At 38.2% G+C, this 22,789-nt stretch overlaps 1 protein-coding gene across 1 annotated transcript in view; it reads left to right on the top strand.

Annotated features, from left to right (window-relative positions):
* Nucleotides 1-487: 487 nt before the first annotated feature.
* The window catches only part of TSPAN13 (tetraspanin 13), a 35,177-nt gene continuing 12,875 nt past the window's right edge, over nt 488-22,789 (top strand). Inside the window, exon 1 of the mRNA XM_019727176.3 lies at nt 488-797. Within this exon, the coding sequence (XP_019582735.1) occupies nt 735-797 (63 nt within the window). The 5' untranslated portion in view covers nt 488-734. The remainder of the gene's footprint in view (nt 798-22,789) is intronic.

Below are 22,789 nucleotides of genomic sequence, written 5' to 3'. Positions count from 1 at the left end.
TAGGATAAATATGACCTGATAAGAGTCATAATTATCTTACCTGTTTTCGGAGTCAGGAATTTCATTTTCTTCTTTTATTCTTTCACTAATTACCTTCCTTTCATTTTTCTCCATTTCGTTCTCTCTTTTAAATCTGACATTCATTCATTTATTGCTTCATTTATGCCTTCCTTCCCTCCTTCGTTTATTTAAAGAAGGCCAGGTGCTTAATTTTTAAATCTCATTCGAAATGGTGCCACGTCATCCGCCGGGGACGAGAACTGGGAGGTGCTGTCACGTTTCTCTCTGCCTGCATGATCTCTGTCGAGCCCCGCCCTCTTCCCCTCACCTGCTCCCCAGGAAATGCCAGCGAGGCCAAGTCACAAGCTCTGGCCTCGGGCTTCCTACCCTTAGCCCCTGGGCCGCCCCGCCCCTTCCAGATCCCGACTGGCTGAGCGCATTTATTTGCATATTTCTACCTTTGTTCCTGCTGGCGGCCAATCAGCGCGCGGGGCGAGGTGGGGGGGGGGTGCTGGGCGGGGCTCGGGCTCCAGCTGCAGCGGCCGCAGGTTCCGGAGCGAGTCCGACTCGCCACGGGTGCGCTGTGTACTGCTATCCGAGCCCCGGGCCCCCCACCCGTGGCCGCACTGCTGCTTCTCCTTGGCTAGGCCCCGAAGGCAAGGACAAAGAGGCTGTCCGGGAGGGTCTTCCGGAGCCAGATTAACCTGCAGTTGCGGGAAACTACAGGCTTCAAGATGGTTTGCGGGGGTTTTGCGTGTTCCAAGAACTGCCTCTGCGTGCTTAACCTGCTCTACACTGTGAGTATCTCGAGCCCGTTCCTGTGGGTCTGGGGGCTTTGCACCTGCTCTGGTGCTTCTTAGCTTCCATGTCTGGCCGGCGACTCTCTCACTTCATCCCGCGCCCCCTTCCCGTCTTCCCACGCTTTGCGCCCCCGGGCCTAGCCATCAGTCCCCGCCCGCGACCAGGAGCCGGCGCTTGTCGCAGTCGCCTGCTTTCTCTCATTGTGAAGCCGCGGTCTTTCTGGCTGGCTGGCCTGGTCTCTGCCACACTGCTTTACCCCGCCCCCTCACCCATCGCCTTATTTTCAGTTATTTGACCAGACCTTCCCACTTTCCTCTTCTGCACCTCGCTCCTGGCTTCCAACCCCATCTGGGACGGGTTTGGAGGCGAGAGAGCCGCCTCGGGTTCGAGGACAGTTTTGCAAAATAGCTTGATCTGAAATTGTCGAGGAGGCTTGTGGACCCTGTGCGTTTAGCGTAGCTCTACGTGCTCCTGTGATTTTAATTGAGGCCGTAGGGGAGGTTCACAGGATATCCGTACCTTTGGAAGTTTGTTTCGTGCTTACATAAAGGGATGTCTTTTTTTTTTTTTTTTTTTGGACTGTTTTGCTCATACTGGATGCTTTTTCCATATGTCTTCCCCCTTTTCAATATCCTAACTCCATTTTAAGCAAAATCTTCTAGTAAATCCTTGAGCCTCCACCCAAATCGTTTTTCCCCTGCTAACCAGCGAGGGCCTTTTAGTTTTAACGTTGCAGTCTATCTTTGGTTTTTGAGGAGCAATTCTGGTTGAACTGGAGGATGGGAAAGCAGGCTGCCCTTTATTGATTGCCTACCACGTCCCAGTTTTTACATTCGTGATTTTCGTCCATCATCACACCGAGGACCGACAAAGAGGCATTGTCTAAATTTTACCCTTAAGATAGCAGACCCCAAAAAAAGGGTCTTAATAAAGTTTACATAGCCGGTAACTAGCGAGTCAGGAATAGAACCCAGGCTGTGGAATCCAGATCTTTCCACAGGCGACCAGACGGAAGAAACTTACTCTTCTGTCATCATCCCTCCATCATATAGTCTTGCTCCCTTCTATAAATACACCTGGAGTTTTGCAGCACCCACCCTGAAAACAAACCCAGCTCCTCTGCAATAGCGGTGAGCTAGGCCATCTGTGCAAGCTTAGGTTACATCTTTGGAATGGAGGCTGCCCTGTGGTCATCAACAGGAGAGAGGCTGGGTCAGTTTACCATAACTGGTCCTTTGTATGTGAACAGGATTGCAAAGCTTTCAAGGCAGGACAGAAACTGGAATCACGTATGCTGTTCTGGTTAGTTAGGAATCTAATCAACATGGTCACTAATGGTAGACTTGGGGGCAACAATTCTAAAACACCTGGTGGTACAACTCCTTGTAACTGGAGATCCATGGCAAGTTTCAGATCAAAATCCACCTTTGTCTTATCTGAAGCATGCTTATCACATTGATTATTTATTAAATGCTGACCAATTCTCCAGGTATTTTATTAGCATGGATGGATGGCCTGCTTAGAACTTCAGATTCCCCATTTTGTGCCCTGACTTTTCCCCACCCCAATGATTTAGTCACCTGTTCACCAGACACTTAACCTTGTAGTGTCTGCTTAACACACAGTAAAAGGTCTACTTTGCATACTTGACCGAGGGATCTGTTTAGGTTAATTTGCAATATGTATATTCTTTAAAAAAAGGGAAGTTATTTTTTAAATCTAGTTCTGTTGCTTTCAAGGTATATCGTTTCTTGCTATATTGACTGTGTATCAGAAAAGCAAGGAGAAAGGTGATTCTACAGGAACATATTAAGACTTTTATATCTTAATTATTGACCTTCAAAGTGTATTCTATTGATTTTAATAGCTATGCAGTAAAACTTAATTGGATATTCATAATACTATAAAAATGGTTCACCTTTTTAAATCCTAGACTTTTTAGACAAAAATATATTTCTTGAAATGAATTAGTGTCTACTTCTTATACGTTGTGAACAAGCTAAAATAATTTCAGCAGTTTAAATTGGAGGTAAACAAAAGTTAAAAAGTTGGATCAGATTTTAAATAGATGCTGAAAATGTTCCACAGTTATTATTTAGATTCTGTGTTTTTCCTGATCACTCCCTCAGCATTTTAAGATGAGAAATGTTAGGTGATTTGGGGTGGGGTTAAGGTTGAAGACTTGGGAGACATTTCTTTTTAAGGCAGGAATAGGAGGACCCTTTGTAGGTTCCAATCCCACCTGAGCCACTGCCTCAAAAATATGTTCCAGGTTGCAGGGTTAGGTCTGAGTTCATTTCTAAAAGTGTTCAGTAAAACCAGGGTGGCATACGGAGTGGCAGGGGTAAAGGCCACAGCCGCCCTTAAGTGTCATCTCTATTGTGTTGAAGCATTTTCTTGAGGAACTTAGGACTGTTAGCCAAACTGTTCACATACTCTGGTGGCCTGCTGGTGAGTCTGATATTAGAGCAGACATTCTGATCTGTCCAGGAAGCATGTCACTAAAATAGGTTGGAAGGACCATTCCCCCAAACTTGTCGTGGATTTTTGATCACAAGCCAAAGGTGCAGTTGATTTTTAATCGTTATTGTTGCTATTGTTTATGGTTTGGTTGTTTAATAAGATCCCTAGTACTGAGCAACTTTAAGTGTGGTGAATATAGTTTGTATGGCAGGCTCTTCATGCACCTTCCTGGTGTTCTAAGAAAGAGAATGACTTGCTTTTTAAAGAAACTGAAAGTTTCTTCACTCAGTGAATACTTACTGAGTGTCTATTATGTGCTAAGCTCTCTTCTCATTCTGGGAATACAGCAGTGTATCCAACTGGGCTTTAAAATTAATCCTTTATGCACCCTCTTTTTTATTTACTGTCTTTTCTATGTATGATCTCAAGAGCTTTATTCAGTCAATAAACATTTACCTCCTGTGTGCATTCTGCTGAGAACTGTGGGAAACAATAAACACATACAAAGGCAAATACCTACTCTGTTAAGATAAGATCTAGTTGAGATTCATGGAGTGGGAAAGTTAAATGCTACACTATAAGGGAGGGACTGACTTTAGGTGCCATAACATTTAGGAGAGTTCTCTGTGGGTCCAGGAAATCAAGGGAGTGAAGGTCTGATTGAATCGAGGAAATGTATAATAGAAATAACGCGGATCTTTTTTACACTGTTTAGAATAGAAATACAAATTAAAACTACTTTGAGAAAATGGTTTATTTTATCTTTAATAGATCATTTAAAAATAATTTTAATTGAAAATATTTTGGCAAATAGTAAAAACCAACTTTTTAAAATTATGCTTAGTGATTTGTGGGGAATATTAGGAAATATAAAATAATATATTACAATATGTGACATTTTGAGATGTATAATATATCTCCTTGTACTTAAGCGAAGAAAGGACTTGTAGGAATTGCACTGATGAGATATATACATATACAGAGGGTGCCAAAAAAATGTATACATATTTTAAGGAAAGGAAAACTGTGTTAATATTGTAATACTCAATATACTAGTATACCAGTAATAACAGATGAATGCAAGTCACATTTGACTTCTGCTATTACAAGAGGTGCTCAAAGTGGTTACCATCAGCATCAAGACACTTCTGATTACAGTGAACTACTGCTTGACCAACGTTGACCAACGTGTCCACTTGGAAACATTTTTTTTGGCACCCTCAGTGTGTGTGTGTCTGTGTGTATGAATAATTTTAATTAAGAGTATAAGCAACAGAAAGTAAGTTAAAATGTGGTCTTAACATGAAAAGGGCAATTTCAGAAGTTTCAGTTTTGTCTTTTTCCATATTCATTCTTTGTTCTAAAAATTTTCCAAGTTTGTTTCTATTGATGTTTTCCGTTTGCAGTTTTTTCTGATACCTTTGAGTGCTTTGGTAAAAATCCCCATGCAGCATCAAAAATAATACTGATTTACATTCATTCTAAGACACACATTTTAATATCTCTGAAATTGAGATTGTCTTAGATAAAACATTACATATTTATCTGATAAAAATAGATCTATTTATGCAGTCTGTGGGGGAGATCTATTTATGCAATCTGGATTTGGGAAGAAAGCTCAAGTTTGAGTACTAATTCTACAACTTGCTTGGAATGTAATCTTGGGCAAACAGTTCACTTTATTTGAGCTTCAGTTTTTTGTTTTTGTTTTTTAATTTATAAACTGGTGATGATATTTTTTATTCTTCCCTTATAGAGTTGTAGTGAGGATAAAATGAGAGAATGTAGGTAAATGCTTGGGATGTACTACAGAAAAAATTAAGTTTTTACAGCTTCAAGTGGAAAAAGTTGAATTATTTTAAATTTCGAAATTATAAACCTGCATGTTACAATAAAGACATTTTCAGACTATTGGGATTACTAACATTTAAGGCTTGTGTTAATTCAGGCAGGTCCCACATAGGCAAGAGTTTATACCCTCAAAATATAATATTAATCTTTTTGTTGTAAGGAAGAAAAATGACTGACATACAGTAAATATAAATTTGGAATGATTTATCTGAACTTTTTTTGTTTTTTTTTTTAGTCTTATTCTGGTAGACTGCTCTAATTTTGTTTAGTCTCAACTGTAAAATAAATGAAAAGCACTAGTACTTAAACCAAAGAAAAATCTACGTGTTGGAATTGCTTCAAATTTTTGCATTATCACTTTTCAAAATTATCATCATTTTTCAAATTTATTCTTTTTTGATATTTTAGTGTGTGGTTAGGTTGATGTTATTTCTCTCTCTGCCTTTGTTCAAACTACTGAATGAATTTAAAAATGATTTGTTATTTGCAGAACCTGGAACTTCCACATGATATTGTTGTGCTGGTATTTATAGACCGCCTTTGTGCCAACTATGTTTGTAAAATTTTCCAACTTTTGGTTTAAAAACACAATAACAAAAATGTGCCATTTATGCCATTTCTTACTTGAAATGAGGTTATCAACTTTTCACAAAGTTTAACTACATAATTAAGAGGCATTTACAAAGAAACAATTAATTTTGGGAAAAATTATATTTCAGCCCATATTTGAAAAGGGAGATTTGAACACCTCAGTGGCTTAATATTACATACAGTTTTTAGGTGATTTAAAAGTGGGCCATCGTCACTTCAAACACATTTGAATTACCGGTGAGGACAGGCAAGGTTGAATTCCTCTTCCTTTTTTATCACATTTCACGTAAATTCATCCTCCAAACTGTCTTAACATGGTAAAATGAATAATTCAAGCCCACTTGGAATGGTGGATGAAAACTCTTGGAAAATAAACCCAAATTCTTCAACATGCCATTCATCATCTGTCAGCATCTACTCCTTCCGTCTGCATCTCTCTCTCTATTTCAGCCACACAGGATTCCCCACATAGCTTGCCCTTTCTTGCCTTTCTGTCTTTGCTGAGCCTCTGCTGTTAACCTATAATGCCTTGCTTTGTCTTTGTAAGGTTACTCAAATAAAGCCTCCTATTTCTTTAGTCAGCATGAATTGTTTCCTTAAAGTTTCACTGGAGAATCTTAATACTTGAATGCCACCCCAGCCGAATTCAATTAGGATTCAGGGAGGGCGGGAGGGTGTGTGGTTTTCTTCAAAAAGCTTTTTGGTAGCTTCCTAGCTAATTCTAAAGTACAGTGAGGTTTTACTTTGTCTTTGCCATTGACCATGCCGCTCCATATTGTAGATAGCTTTGTGCCTGTATTTACCCTCTAGCTGGTCCATTAACCTTTCCTTGGCAGAGATCGTAGCTTTCTCTGTTGTGTCCATCAGTGAGTGGCATCTTATTTTTTTTTTTTTTAACACAGAACCTGTACTGTCTGAATACTTCTTGAATTGAATTTGCAAATTGGCCGCCCCCCTTTTCACCAGCAGCAAAACATACCTAACGGTGTATAAAAACGATAATCTGATCAAAGTTGTATCTAGAAGGCAGCCACATATTTTAAAACACGAAAGTTAGCATTGGGTTAAAAATAATAAGTACGAATTACTTTTACCTCTCTACTGTAGAATCTAATGTTTCTTGAAATGCTGTTTTTTCCTCCCTCGTTGGCCAACCTTCTGAGGTTTTCCTATAACTTTTCCCATGAGCAAAGCTACTTCCTGTAAAATTGTACTACAATCCTAATTGACTCGGGTTCTTTACATTTAGTCTGCTATATTATTGTTAGCGTAACATAAATGTATTGTAAGATGAACCCAAATAATTTTCTTTCTTTTATTCATTCCAATAATAAATGCTGATTGAGCATCAACAACAATGAACAAAACCCAAACCACAATATCCTGCCTTCATGGATCTTACATCTATGGGAGGAAGATAGATAATAAGCAAAAAAGGAAATACATTATACATTGTCTTATAAGGTGAAAAAGTGCTATGGAGAAAAGTGGAATGAGAAGAGTGAAGAGTGGTGGGGCAGTGGAGTGGGGAGGGGAGGATAAGTGCTTAGAGGCATGTATGGTGGTCGGGATTAGCTTGCTTGGAACAAAGACTGGAAGGAGATGAAGGATAAATAGCTGAGAAAAATATTTAAGGTAGAGGGAACGGCCTTTGGAAAGAGCCTGAAGGAGGACTATTCCTGGTTTGTGCGGGGGACAGAGAAGAGTCCAGTGTGAATGGGACAGAGTGAGCAAAGGTTGGTAGGAAATGAATCAGAGAAGTTCTGGGACCCAGGTTATGAAGGCCTTCCGAGCACTGTAAGGACTTGAGCTTTTAAACCAAATGAAATGGGGAACTATTGGTGCCTTTGTGCCTGATTTTCATTTAAAAGATTGTCTGACTGCTGAACTGAGAATAGATTATAGCTGGCAAAAGTGGAAGCAGTGAGATCACGTATCAGGCTATTCATTGCAGTACTTCAGGCAAGAGGTGATGGAGGCTTGGACTAAGAATGGCAGTAGAAGTAACAGAAATAATCAGATTTGGGGTGTATTTTGAATCCATAATTTCCTGATGGATTCGAATGGGGTATGAGAGAGACAAGTCATAGATTACTCATGATTTATGGTCTAAGCGACTGGCAGGATGGATTTGTTGTTAATGGGAATGAGGAGACTGTGTGTGGAGCAGGCTTTGGGAGGAAAAGAAGGGGTTCAGTATTAGATGGGATGCCAGTCAGACACCTAAGTGGAGATGTCAAGGAGCAGTTAGACTAAGAACAGGGAGAGGAATAGCTGGAGGTTTACATTCAGGGAGCGGTTGACATAGAGAATGGTGTTTAGAATTGAGATTGGATGAAATCAACAAGTTAGTGAAGGTAGATGGAGACGAGCAGTGGTCCATGGATTGAACCAAAGGCACTCTTAAAATAACAGTTTCAGGAGACAAGGAGGAGCCAGCAAAGGAGCCTGAGAAGTAATGGCCAGTCAGGTTAGAGGAAAACCTGGTAAATTTTGGAGTCCTAGAAGCCAAGTGCAAATCGTTGTAAGGAGATGGAATTGAACATCTGTGTCAAAAGCTGCTAAGTAAGATGAGGACTAAGACTTGATACTTGAATTGATCAATGAAGAAGTCATTGAAAAGGGCAATTACGCTTTTATTTTTCACATCATAGACTATATGGCCCTCAACAATAAGGACCTGCTTTCTTGAGTGCCCAGCAAAGCCCTGGCATATGGTTGGCATTTGCTTGAATGAAGGAATCAGTGCAGGGCTGGTCTACCCATTACTCCACCTCTTGTCTCCCAGACAGCTCCAAAGAAGAGGGAGAGGGTGGGTTGGAAGTGTGTTGGCAGGTGCGGGTGCCCCCTCAAACTAGTCATCCTTGGAAAATGACAAGTCAAGGTCCCTTACTTTAGATTCCCTTTGTATAATTTCTTCTCAGCACATATTATATACTATGCATTTTGTGCCTTATAAGTATAAAATAATCTGCTTGGCACCATGGAGAACATAAGAAAAATATATGACAAAGTCATTTCTGGCTTCCTGTGTCATTTGAAGAATAAAAATGAAACCATCAAAGAACTGAGGTCTTGGCTTCCACACTAAATGTCTGGATATTTAGCAATATCTGGATTTATTTATAGAATTTTCAAATTTTCCATCCAGATGTTTGGCATCATGGAAACACATGCTTGATCATCACTGAATTGTTCTTCAGTTTTCCACATTAGGCAGGCGTTCAGAGGGACAGTTCCATGTTCACGTGTGGAATTTCTCATTATGAATGGTTGAAGCGTATAGAGGGCCCATTGTCTGGGGCCTTCGTGTTCTTTACGCCTCTGAGGAAGCTGTGTTACATTTTGGGGGTGGAGCCCTACATCTTATTACTGTTTTACCTTCCTTACCCTCCACTACCACCACGACTTCTCTTTTGCTTTTGTGCTGAGAAAACATTTTTGAATAATTGAACTACAAAATCAAATCCAGTGTTTTCAAATGTTCCTACATTCCTCTTTTATCCTCAAGGTGATTCACTTACTCTGATAGAATGTGGATGCTCACAAAAATAATGTAGCTGTTGTAGAAATAATTTCTTTGCATCTTGTTTTTGAAATGTGCATATTTGATGAAATAATGCAAATCTCTTTAATCGGCTATATAGAGACGGAATAATCTGGAACGTCATTAGGTTGGATTTCTTCTCCCCAAATATTGTACAGGTTAGGGAATTGTACAGGTATGGTCTTTGAAGCATAATGAGCAATATCATGAGTTCTTTCATTCAGCAGTGTATTTGGAGTATCTCTTCTGTACCAGGCTCTTAGCCAGGTGCCGGGAATATCAGATCAACGTGTCTTGATTGTATGGCACTTAAAGTGTAGACGGCTCGTTGGAAGAATTCAAAGTATGGCTGGAGGTGGGGAAGAGTGGTTAGTGAATTACCCCGAGAGATAATCCAAACCCTTTACATTCTTGGATTTGTCAGCCTTGGATTTGAACTGTGTTCTAAGGTTAGAAACAAAAGATAGCCAGTGTGGTATGATCTGATCTTACTGGCTTTAAAAAAAGACCATCCAAAACCACCATATTAGGAATAGAGTCCAGCTACAGGTAACAGAAACTCAGTTACTGCGCCTTAAAACAGTAAGCTTAATCATTTTCATGTAGCAACATGTCCAGAAGTAGGTAGTCCAGACTGGGGCATAATTTCAGGCGTGTTAATCAAGGCCTCAGTCGTCATCTATTTTCGTGCCCCATCATCCTTGGTGTGTAACTTTATTCCTTGTCATCAAATTACATCTGCAACTCTAGGCATCATGATTTGTTCCATGCCCAAAGAAGGATGATGCTGTAAAATGCTTTCCCTTGTAAAGCTATCTTTTTTTTTTTTTTGGAACTGTTTAATTGATGTATTTTGACATACAGTAAGTTGCCCATTAAAGTATACATTTGATGAGTTTTGATATATATATATATATATATATATATATATATATATATACACACACACACACACACACCTGTGAACCGATCACCACATTCAAAACCTTGAACATATCCATCACCCTCCAGAGTTGTCTTATTCTCCTTTGTAATCCCTCCCGCCTGCCCTGCAACCCCTGCTCCCAATCTGCAGGCAACCACTGACCTGCTCAGCAGTAAAACTTAGGCTGGAGTTAAGTTTGGTAAGCGTAAGGAGACTGCTTGCAGAAAGATGGCCTAGGATGTTCTCTGGCTCATTGATTCCCTTGTTGTTTTGTCCTTATAGTAAGAAGTTTTAGGGAAGTCTTTTCAGCTAAGAGAGAGTGCTGCAGTTTTTTAAAAGCCCATTGATGAGTTGAAGGATTTGGAGTTAGTCTAGGTAGGAAAGTGGTCACAGTGGTGAAGTTAGAGTTACTGCAAATTTGCAGGTATTAAAAAATTTATGATAAACTCGTGCAAGATGGAGCTTGTGTTAACCACAATTCTTCATAGGTTATAAACGAGCTTAGAAAAAATGTGTTGGCAAGATAGCACGAACTCTTAAAAGAAATCTAATTCCGTACATCCAATAGTTGGATCATCAAGTATAGCTAGAACGAGGGCCTCAGAAAAGGTCAGAACTCTCTTGCTCCTTCTATCACTTCTCAGCCCACCTTGTCTCTGCTTAAATTCTTTTTGAGACTAGATATTTACATGTGCAACATGGCCACGGGAAGATTCAGTTTTAATTGTCCTCATAGCTTGCTATGCCAGAAGAATCGTTTTTAAAAATCTTTCTATATCTCTGGATTATGATATGAGACATACTGACTGACTCCGTGGATTTGTCGCCCAATCCCACGGACCAACCACTGTGGATAAGAGGATGAGCAACCGTGATTAATAGGCTTAAATCTTGTGCCTCTGCTGCTGCTAGTGGTTGGAGGGGGCCAGTGAGACTATGTTTAAGAGTTTTATAAGAAGTGTATGTGCTGGGTTGTAATGGTAGCATATGTCTGCTACAGAGGTCGTTTCTCCTCTGGGCAGCAATTTGGCTGGTTCTTCTATTTCTAATCCTAAAATATTCTGTCAACTCCTTAATCATTTGAAAAGGTTAGTGTAGTGCTTTCTGCACTCACTGAAACTGTATTATAAAGGACATGCACACCATCTTTTTTTACTTTGTTCTGTAATGGCAGTGCATGTATCAGTCCAAAAGGTGCATAAATACCTGTTTATTAGTTTTAAACAATTGTATTTGCTAGAGTATTTGATCTCAAAGATAAAGGCTTTTCATCCTGCGTAGAATTTCTTGCTTCCTTTCTCCAGGCAATGCACTATGTGGTTTTGTGTGAAGGTAGGCATATGTGACAAAATTTCTAGGTCAAGCAAAATAAAAAGCACAAAATGAGTATGGTAGTCAACTAATCGAAAAGTCATGTGAGGTAGAGGACTTTGTTGTTCTTTTATACATGACTGCAGCCAGGTCTCATAATGAGTAAGATAAAGAGATGCTATTCAAATGCATCTTAATGTGGCTACTAAGCAAAATCCACAATTTGTTATGCATTATAATCTTGTCTTTAGTATTATATCTAATGTTAAAAATTACTTAAATATATTCTTAGGCACTGTGATGTAATCCTACAGGGAGAAAACAATGCACCAAACAAAAAGTTTGCCACAGTTCTGCCTCTGTGTCATTGGGCATGTTATTTGGATACTCTGATTTATCACCTATCAAATGAAGAGACTGGATTAAAATCACTGGCCATTGCTTTGTGCCTCGGTGTTCTGTGAGTTTGTGCTCTGCTGTGAGCCTGTGCTAAGAATCGCTGCGTCCTTTCCACTAGCGCCCACCTGTTTCTTCACCTTCATCAGACGCTATCCGTGTGGGTACCAGTAGTTTTGTCCCCACCTCCTCTTTTTAAGATTTGCTTGGGAGAAGCAATTCCTGTTGTGGACACTTTTATAATCTTTCTTTGGCGTGATAATAGCTCTTCTAATCTCTCTTTTAAAAGCTCTTTTTGTATGATTCACTTTTGTTTTTAAGAGAAAACAGGAAAGGTTGGCGCTTCCTGTTCATAAAAACATTACTATCAATGAGTTAACAGTTCCATCATCTGTTTTTATCAGCATTCTGTCTCAAAGGAAGGAAACGGTCATAGGTCTAAATTTACTTTAATACAATTGGTCTTGTAAGGAAACTATTGTTATTATTGAACAAAAGATTCCCGCAGTTCCTTTGTCTACCAAATTCTAGTGACAAACAGGCTTTTAAATTATTTAGTTAGAATTAATTTTATTGGAATCAGTAATTTTTAGGTCACTAGTTTGGAAGATTTCATTATAATCCTATTCTGTTAAAATTACAAACCAACCATAACATAGAATTACCACTACTCAAAAATAGTTTCATTATTATCTTTAAAGGTTCTTTTTTAGTAGAAGTTAAAGAAACACTGATAAGCAAATCTATTTAGCGGCATATCATAATTGTTCAGGTGTGTGTGGTTTTTTTTTAATTTAAAAAGTGACTACTTGGGGGATTTTTGTTATACAATGTGTTAGAAATACCAGTCATACACAGGAAGACAAGAAAACATTTATGTTTTTTTCAATTTTTTAATTTAAGAAAACCTAACATATTTTGGGGGTTCATCAGAAAATTGATTAGCTCAAATAAGTTTATGTTTGGACAGTTTCACTGTCTTGGTAATAAATTTCGTATTTGTTTTGGATCGGATAGTTAAACCTATCTTCTTTCCCACCTTACAAATGAGAATGTGTATTTGTGTCCATGTGTGTGCTTGGGACTTGGGTTTGAGAAGGGGATGATTGGATGGTGTCTTGTGTCACATGTAAGAGTACCCACATGTAACACACCTAGAGCTTTGCTTTCTGTTATAAACAAGTGGAGGTTCAACAAATTATTGCCTACTGACTTAAGGTATATACCACTTTCATTTGAAAACCTTCCTGTTCCCTAAATTATAGGAGAGAATGTGGACAGTACTTGAAGATGCACAGATAGGCATTAATGTGAAATATTTGAGAGAGAAATAAGATCTTGTTTTAAGTAGCTGTGTTGGAGGAATAGTGAAAGGAAAGGCTGGATGAGAAAAGTTGGACCAATTTACAGAGGGAAGCAAAGCAGAAGAACTTAGAATTGGTGCTCTAGTAAGAAAAGGGCTGTTAAATTTTCAAGTCTAGTTTTATTCAGGAAGTATTTCATATACACAGAAAATAATGTGGTGGACTCTTGTGAACCTAACAGCCTAATTTTACAGATGCCAATGTTTTGCCACATCTCTCTCTTTTTGAGAAGATAGGCATTAAAAATAGTCATAGGTGAAATGCCCATCAGTAGACGACTGGATTAAGAAACGGGTACATTTATACAATGGAGTATTACGCAGCCATAAAGAAGAATGAAATCTTACCTTTTGCAACAATATGGATGGACCTAGAGAACATTATGTGAAATGAAATAAGTCAGACAGAGAAAGACAAATACCATATGCTCTCACTTATATGTGAAATCTAAAGAAAAGAATAAATGAACGAACTAATCAGAAACAGTCTTAGAGATACAGAGGAAAAACTGAGGGTGGTGAGATGAGAGGGGGGTGGGGGACGAGGGAGAAGGTGAGGGGATTAGAAAGCACAATCGGTAACCAAAAGATTGCCACGGGGATATGAAAGACAGTTTGGGGAATAGAATCAATAATGTAAAGATTTTGTAGGGTGTCAGATGGACACTTGTCTTATTAGGGAGACCACTTCATGGATGGTGTAGATGCCTGATCACTGCACTACACCTGAAGCTGAAGCTGAACAATAATGAATGTCAACTAAAATTTTGTATGTATGTGCATATATATATATATATACACACACACACACACACATACACACACACACACATATGTAGTTACAAGAAGTGGAGTACAGCATTAGGAATAGAGACAGTGGAAATGTAACGGCTGTATGCAATGTCAGAGGGGTAGTGGATTGAGAGAGGGGGGTTATCACTTTGTGAGGGATATAAATGATAAATGTCTAACTATTACATTGTTTTGTACACCTGAAACTAATTTTAAAAAAAAAGAAAGAAAAAAATAGTCATAGGAATGTAAGGTACAGCATAGGGTATATAGTCAATATTGTAGTAATTATGTATGGTGCCAGGTGGGTCCTAGACTAATTGGGGGATCACTTTGTGAATTAAATGTGTAACCACTATGTTGTTCACCGGAAACTAATATAAAATAATATTGATGATGGAATCTATAGATGTTTGGCAGACTTTATCTTTATAAAGGAACTAGAAATTTCTAAAAAAAAAAAAAAAAAAAGTAATATTTAATGTCAACTATAATTGAAGAATAAAATAAAAACAAAACAAACAAAGTGTTAAAGGCCCACTTTCCATCCACTTTCCCACTTTTCCCCTCTTGAAAGTAGTCACTACCCTAAAATCAATATTTGTCATATCTAATTGTCATGCAGGGTGTCATGCGGGGTCTCTAGTCCCGCTCCCCACATAAGAATGCAGGATATGGTGAGGCCAAAAAGGAACACCAACGGAGCCATAGATGGGGGAGTCGTACCACTATAGTCTCGCTGGTGGCTGGATTGGAGAGTCAGGAAGCAGGAGCCACACTATCTGCAACCTGACGTCCATGTCTCTGCCAACCAACCTCACTTGCTAGCTGCAATCCGCCTCTCTGCAATCCGCAATCCACACTCCGCCACGCCACCATGCTAGCTTAGTTAACGGCAGTTATATCAGTGGCTAATGGCTAACTGGTAACAGCCGATGGCCAACTAGTCACAGCTGATGGCCATGTACTACCTGAGCCAGCACCTTTCTATGTGAGGCCGAGAGCCTGGAAATTGCTCTCTGGGGCTCTGTCCGCACACCAATGCACGCTTATATTTATAACAATTTGACCTATTAACCACAAAGAATACACAGTATTGTTTTTGTGTTTTAAAATTTATATGAATGATATGTTTTATCAATATTTATACAATTTTATTTTTTTAGATTTGAGATTTATCAACTAAATAGAAATAGATCAGAATCATTTGTTTTCTACTGTGTCATTACACCGGTTTATGAATTCCCTAGTCATGGTGTTTGAGGTTGTTTTCAGTTTTTTTACTATTACAAACAAGTCTGCAGCAAAATTCTGATATATGTCTAGTTGGGTACATGGTGTTTCTCTTGGGTATTAACCCAAGCAGAGTTGCTAGCTTAGTAAGGGATACATGTCTTTAATTTTTCTAGGTGCTGTCACGTTCTGTAAAGTGACTACAACAATTTACACTTCTATTAGAATGTGAGGTCTAGATTCTCCACATCCTTGGTATCATTAGGCTTAATTCTTGCCAATCAAGTACATGTGAGATGGTTTCTCATTGTTATAATTTTTATTTTCCTGATGTATAATGAGATTTAACATCTTTCATGTGTTGATTGGCCTTTTGGATTCTTTTTCAGTGAATTGCCTCTTAAATTACCTTTGACCACTTTTCAGTGTGCTTTTTGTCTGTTTAAATTGATTTGTAGGTGTTTTTTAATATATGTGTATGCTGGAAGTATCTTCTAGTCCTAGGCCTATCCTACATTAGTCTGGTGTTTTTTTATTTTGTTTTTTAAAATTTTTTTTTAGTGTATAGAATTTAAATTTTAATTGTGAGGTATGGTGTGGTAGGTAAGTACACAGAATCTGCAGCCAGACAGCCTGGGTTCATGTCCCACTTCTATTCCTTCCTTGCTGTGTAACCTTGCATGTTACTTGGGCACGACTTCCCCCATCTGGAAAATGGAGGCAATAGTACTACCTACCTCTTAGGGTTGTTGAGAATATTAGTTAATAAACTATAATAAAGCACTTAAGACTACTTTCTTGCACACAGTAAATGCCCATTTAGTATTTTACATGCTTTTGGGGGTTCTTGTTTAAGAAATTCTTTCATGGCAAAGTCAAAACATTTTTCTGTATTTTTTCCTAAAAGTTGAAGTTTTACTTTTTTATATTTAGGATTTAACTCTATGGTGTGAGGTAAGGACTACTACTTTCCTGTTTCAAAATGAGAAGGTAATGGTCACGGGGCTATTAATTAAAGCCTATGCTTTCCCTACTGATTTAGAATTCCATCTCTCTCCAAGTCCGCACTGTTGACTTATTTAGATCTGTGTTTTTAACTACTGAACCATTACAATAAGTTCTGATATTTGTTGGGATGGTGTTTAACTTGTTTAGTTCTTTTTTGTTTATATATTTAATTTTAGTAATTTTACAAAACCAAACACATTCAAAAGAGGTTGAATCAGACTCAGATTTTGCAGAGCATGGTGAAAGCAGCAACAAAGACAGTTTGAGACAGTTAGATGGAACCACTGATAAAGGTTGATTTGCTACTGGGAGCATTTTTTATACATACATGGTGCTGCTGACAGTGCAGCAAACACAGGCTTTTCTTCTTAATCTTAAAAATGGTTATAGCTCTTTGATAACATTTGTTCTTCCATGTACATTAATGGATCATTGTATAAAATTCCACCTAAAACCCTATGGAGACTATGACTAGCAATTTAACTTGTAGGCTAAATTGGAGGTTCATTAATGCTTTATTATATTGACTGTTCCCACCCATGAACATGATATGTTTCTTCATTTAGTTTAGATCTTTTTCATGTTCTTCAATTTATTTCAAAGTTTCCTTCCTGAAGATCTTACAATACTTTTGTTAGATTTATTTATATGTGTGATGTTGGGGGTTTATTACAAATTGCATCCTAAAAAATGCATTAAGAGATAGTCTTTTGGTGCGTCAGCATTCTTTTGATTTTTGTGTATTGATCCTACTTTTAGCAACTTTTCTGGTTCTTACTAGTTTTAATAATATTTGCATTCTCTTAGATTTCTTGTCTAGATGCTCCTATTAATTTGAATCCTGACAGCTGTGTTTTCTCCTCATCTTTGTTCCATGTTCACTCTTATTCAGATGACTAAAACCTCTACTATGCTAAATATAAGTGGTGATGGCTGGGACCCTTGTCTTATTCCTAAATTTTGAAAGAAATGGTTCTCAGGTTTCACCATTAAGTATGATTTTTGCTTTGGGTTTTTTATAGTTATTTTTTATCAGTTAAGGAAATTTTGCAGGATTTATTCTTTTTTATTTATTTATTCTTATTCTTTCCTTTAATATATAATTTTGGTGAAGGCCTGTCAATTTTTTTCTTTTTTAATGTAGCTTTTGACCTTTCTGTTACACGTTTCTCTTCTTCTTTTGGTTTTGCTCTGGTTCTTTTTCAAGTCTTCATTTTTAAAATATGGTTTTGTTTTTTTATATTGTTTTTATTCCTTTTATCTTTTTAGTGCCTTTAAACAGGTTAATTTTAGTCTCATTCAGTTCGTTTTATTAGCTCAAGTGTTTGGGAGTGCTAATCTTTTGCTATGTCTTTTGTATCTCTCTCGTGGTAGATTTTTTTTTTTATGTGTTTTGTGATTTTTGATTGACAACAAAGTTTTTATTTTTTTCTTTGGGAATGGTGTGAGGGCTGGAATTTGGAAGTGTCCCTCTTGAGTCATTTTGGATTTGCTTCTGTGAGTTTCCTCCCCTAAATGCCATCATTCCCTGTGGTTAGCTTTTATCTGAATTGCTGGCTTAATGATTGCTGCATGCCTGAATAGAGTACCTTTTAAACTCCAGACATGGTCACGGTAGGCTTGGTGTTCCTCTTTCTTGCAGAATGCTTTTTGAAGAGACTCAAAAATCTTTGCTGTCTTCCTGGACGTCATGGTGTAATTTTTCTGTAACCCCTTACACTGAAAATACAGCTGTCGGGAAGTCCTAGTTACGCAAGTGTCTTAGTTTCACTTCCCACTTCTGCCTGGTTTAAAACCCAAGTCCTTCCCCTTTAAGGGACTGTTCTGATCCAAGAACCTCTTCCCACCCTCTCCTGGGCCACTACAGGACCAACTGTATGTTTTTAGCTTTGGCTTTCCGTTCTTTCTTCCTTTCTGGCCCATGGGAATTTCCCATGGTTTCCCTGTGCTCATATATTTAAATCAAATGTTACAGTCTTTTTCAATATTTTCAAGTATTTGTGGCAGGAAGGGTTCTATGGTAATTCAGTTGCCCATGTTCCCAAAACCCTCTCTGGTTGGCTGGATAATGCCCTTTTCCCCACAAAGGTGCACATCCAATCCTTGGAACCTATGAATATATTACCTCATATAGCAAAAGGGACTTTGAAGGTGTGATTAAATTAAGCATCTTGAAATGGGGTGATTTTTCTGAGTTATCTGGCAGAGACCTATGTAATCACAATAGTCCTTATTAGGGGAATGCAGGGGTGTTTACACAAGGTTTACGCAAAGAGACGTGCTTTGGGAAGCAGGTTGTAGTCTGAGGTATCTGAAGATGCTACATGGCTAGCTTTTGAAATGGAGTAGGGGTCTTTAGGCCAAGGCATGCAAATAGCTTCTAGAAACTGGAAATGGCAAAGAAATGGATTCTCCCCTAGAGCTTCCAGAAGGATTGCAACCTTGTACCATAATTTCAGCCGAGTGCGGCCCATGTTGGACTTCTCACCGCCAGAATTGCAAAATAAGTCTGTGTTATTTTAAGCCACTAAGCTTGTGGTAACTTTTGGTAAAGCAACAATGAGAAACTGATAACCTCTTCAATGTTTTTGGTATTTGTGAAGGGGATACACTGAAAACTACTGGGGGTGCAAAAAAAATGTATACACATGACTCGTATTCATCTTTTGTTATTGGTATAGATTGAGTATTACAATTTTAATATACAGTTTTTTCCTTGCTTAAAATGTATATACATTTTTTTGGCACCCTCTGTAAGTTAGAGACACAGCAGAGTGATCTAAGGAATACTCTTGACAGAATTATATAAAAGGGTGTTTGTTGTCTCTTTCTTCCCCTACATAGGGAAAAACAAAATCAGAGCAGAGATAGTTTTCAATGTTCTAGATAATGTTTTCAGTGATAGCATAATGCCTAGTCTGGGACCTAGAACTTCTTATAGAAGTGATTAAGTACCCCCTTTTTAGTTATAGCTATTATTTTTGAAAAGGTGAAAGATTCTGATTATTAACAAACCTGTAAGAAGGTAGCTGAGCTGAGAACAGTTTCATTTTCCTGAAATTCTGCTGTTGTAAATAAAGGGTTTGGTTTCCTGGGAGGCTTCTGATAGGATACCCGGATTCTTAACTCTAGCTACATGGTAGAGGTTCTACTGGTGGTAAAACATCAGACAGCTTTCTGAAACAGCTGACTTGTTTCCTGACTTGTTCACCTCAAATGTATAAATTGTCCTCTATTAGTTTCCTGGGGCTGCTGTGACAAATTTCCACAAACATGGTGGCTAGAAATAAAGTTTATTTTCACAGTTTAGTAGACCAGAAGCCTGAAATCAAGGTGGTGACATGATTGCACTCCTTCTGAAATCCCTGCTGGGGGAGACTCTGTTCCTTGCCTCTTCTGTCTTCTGGTGGCTGCCGGCATTTCTTGTCTTGGGATCACATCAAGCCCTGCCTGTGTCTTTACATTGCCGTCTCCTCTCTGTCTCTCTCTCTCTAATCTCTCTCTGTCTCTGTTTTATAAGGGCTCTTGTGATGACATCTAGGGCCCACCCAGTAATCCAGGTTAAGCTCCTCATTTTAAGATCCTTAATGCAGTCACCTCTTTTGCCATATAATATGTTATTTATTCTTTTGCTAAATAAGGCACTGTTAACAGGGAGGTCATTTTTGCAGCCTACTCCCTGCTCAGCCTACTGCCTGTTTATTTAGTCTTTGGCCCATTCTGTTTATCTGGATTTTTGGATTATTATTCTGTACTCTGACTCACCCTTGAGAAAGAAAATGCATGATAGAGCAAGTATTTGTCCCATTGTAATTTTTCATTCTTTCTTATGCTGACTTGTAGAATAAGAGGCAGCAAACTACAGTCCATGGGCCACATCCATTCCACTGCCTATTTTTGTATATTCTGCCAACTCAGAATGGTTTTACATTTTTAAACTGTTGGGAAAAAAAAATATCAAAGGAAGAATATTTTTGTCACACGTGAAAATTATATGAATTTACATTTCAGTATCTGTAAATGAAGTGTTATTGGAACACAGTCCTGCTCATTCATTTATGTATTGTCTATTGCTGCTTTCGTGTTACAATTGAATAGTTGTGGCAGAGACTATGTGATCCACATAGCCAGACGTTAAATATCTGGCCCTACACAGAGAAAGTTTCTGATCTTTATTCTAGTTGGGGTGTTTTGTCTCTGGCTTTAGTGCATAGTGGGCACCAACCGTTTGTTTATAAATATTTGACTTGTGATAAGAATTTCATTAATATACTAAGAGTTTGGATTCTTTAAAACTATGGGGTTAGAAGAATTTTATGTATCATATTATTCATGCTTCGCATCCTCTTGGCCCTAACACTCAAAGAAATGTAGAGTAATAGTCCTGCACCTGAATTTAATTGTATTAAGAAATAGACATCATATCCAGGACTTGAAGTTGGTATGTGTGTTGGTTAATTTTATATGTCAACTTGGCTAGGCTATGGTGCACAAATGTTTGTTCAAACACTAGGCTAGATGTTGCTGTGAAGGTATTTTTTTACATGTGATTAACATTTACACTTAATTGACTTTCCATAAAGCAAATTATCCTCCACACTGTGGGCCTCATCTACAATATGAAGCATAAAAGCATTAAGAATAAAGACTGAGGGTTCCTAAGGAAGATGGACTTTGTCTCAAGACTGTGGCATAGAAATTCTACCTGAATTTCTAACCTGCTACCCTGCCCTACAAATTTCAGACTTGCTGGCCCCCACAATTACATGAGCCAATTCCTTAAAATAACCCCCTCCCCCCCAAAAATACATATCCTATTCTGTTTCTCCGAAGAACCCTGGCTGGTAAGTGGTGAGTCAGTCTGATGTGTTGGAGTGTGAACCATCTTCAGTGTTTGGTCCCGCGATGCAGTGAAGATGCTGAGTGCAGCCCTCTAACCTCACCGAGGTGCTTTCATCACACCTCCTTCAGGATGCTGACTTTTACACCTCGTGAAAGGACATGTGTTATATTTGGATACCACAGAGTCAGAAATAAGCTCACTTGGGATGGGGCAGAGGACTTTTTCTCAATCCAACAGTGTCTGAAGTTGTGAGAAGGTTGTAAGTGAGATGATAAAAATGACGCAGCAGCAAATGGACCTGCTGATAAAAAGCAATTGAGAAAGTGAGAGGGACTGTGCAAATTTCGTGGTGGCAAAATTTGTGAGAATTTTTTCCCTTTCCCAAAGTTTTCATTAGGCTTTGAAGTGATGCTCAAAAAGTATATTTTATATATTTTGATTCCTCCCAACTGGGTATACAGTCATCTAGTTCCAGAAAATGATTGACTCACCACTGAATTAAAGATACTATCTCCTTCCTGTTCCCCACCTCTCTGTCTCCCACATACCTGTTTAAGTTATACCCTGTATCAGTTAATGATTATATGGCGTGCTATTTATTTGTGTTATTTTAAAGAATAATTGTAACTTTGATTTTTACAGGTAATGATTGATTTTTGAGGCGTGTGTTCTCCCTCTTCACTTGTTTTTTTTAATAAGTATATAAATAAAATGATTGGAATGTAAAGTAATTTCTTCTTGCTCAGAATACCATTTTACTCTAAATAGCAAAAAGCTTTTACACTCTTTTCATCCAAAAGTTTCAGTGGTCTCTCTCTATATAGTTGACCGTTCAACAACACAGGGGTTAGAGGTGCTGACCCCCTATGCTGTCAAAAATCTGCATATACCTTTTGATACCCCCCAAATTAATACCCTACTGTTGGCCAGAAAGAAGCCTTACCAACAACATAAATAGTTGATTAACACATATTTTATGTTATATGTATTATATACTATATTCTTACAGTAAAGTAAGCTAGAGAAAAAAAATGTTACTAAGAAAGTAATAAAGAGAAAATACATTTATAATGCTGTAAGTATTTATTGAAAAAAATCCACAGGTAAGTGGACCCCCACAGTTCAAACCTGTGATTTTCAAGGGTCAACTGTATATGAATTCTAATAGAATAGATAATGACACATAAAGCAATTCATTTCAGCAACAGCCCCGTGAGAAATTTTTGACTGTTCCCAATGGTCAAGTTCTTTGATAGGTTCTGGGGAGATAGGTGAAAAGATGGGGTCCTTATGCTCAAGTCGGACAGAGAAGGGGAAGATTCATTTAGTTTATTGGGGACCTGGAAAGCATAACAGAGAAGGTTACAGTCCAACTGGTTTTTGAAGGAAAGATTAGTGATTTCCATGTGAAGAAATTCAGTAAGTTGGACTGAGATGTAAGAGTATTGGCATCTAGAAATTTTATATATGCTATTATTTCAAAAACTTAAGTAGAAATCATTTAGGCTCAGTAAACCAGGTGACTTCTGAGGCTCCATAATAATTTTATAGGCCATGGTCAGTTTTTCTTTAAAGCATGACCAAGGATTAATATAGTTTGTTAAAACCATACTATCTCCTGAGCTCTTGTGTGTATTCTAGTATTGAGTATTAGCAATCCTTTGT

Source organism: Rhinolophus sinicus, chromosome 4, assembly GCF_057876585.1.
Source record: "Rhinolophus sinicus isolate RSI-liver-muscle chromosome 4, RSI-T2T, whole genome shotgun sequence".
NCBI classification, from domain to species: Eukaryota; Metazoa; Chordata; class Mammalia; order Chiroptera; family Rhinolophidae; genus Rhinolophus; species Rhinolophus sinicus.
Note: the sequence above shows the minus strand (reverse complement) of the source record. Positions and strands in the feature narration are given on the sequence as shown.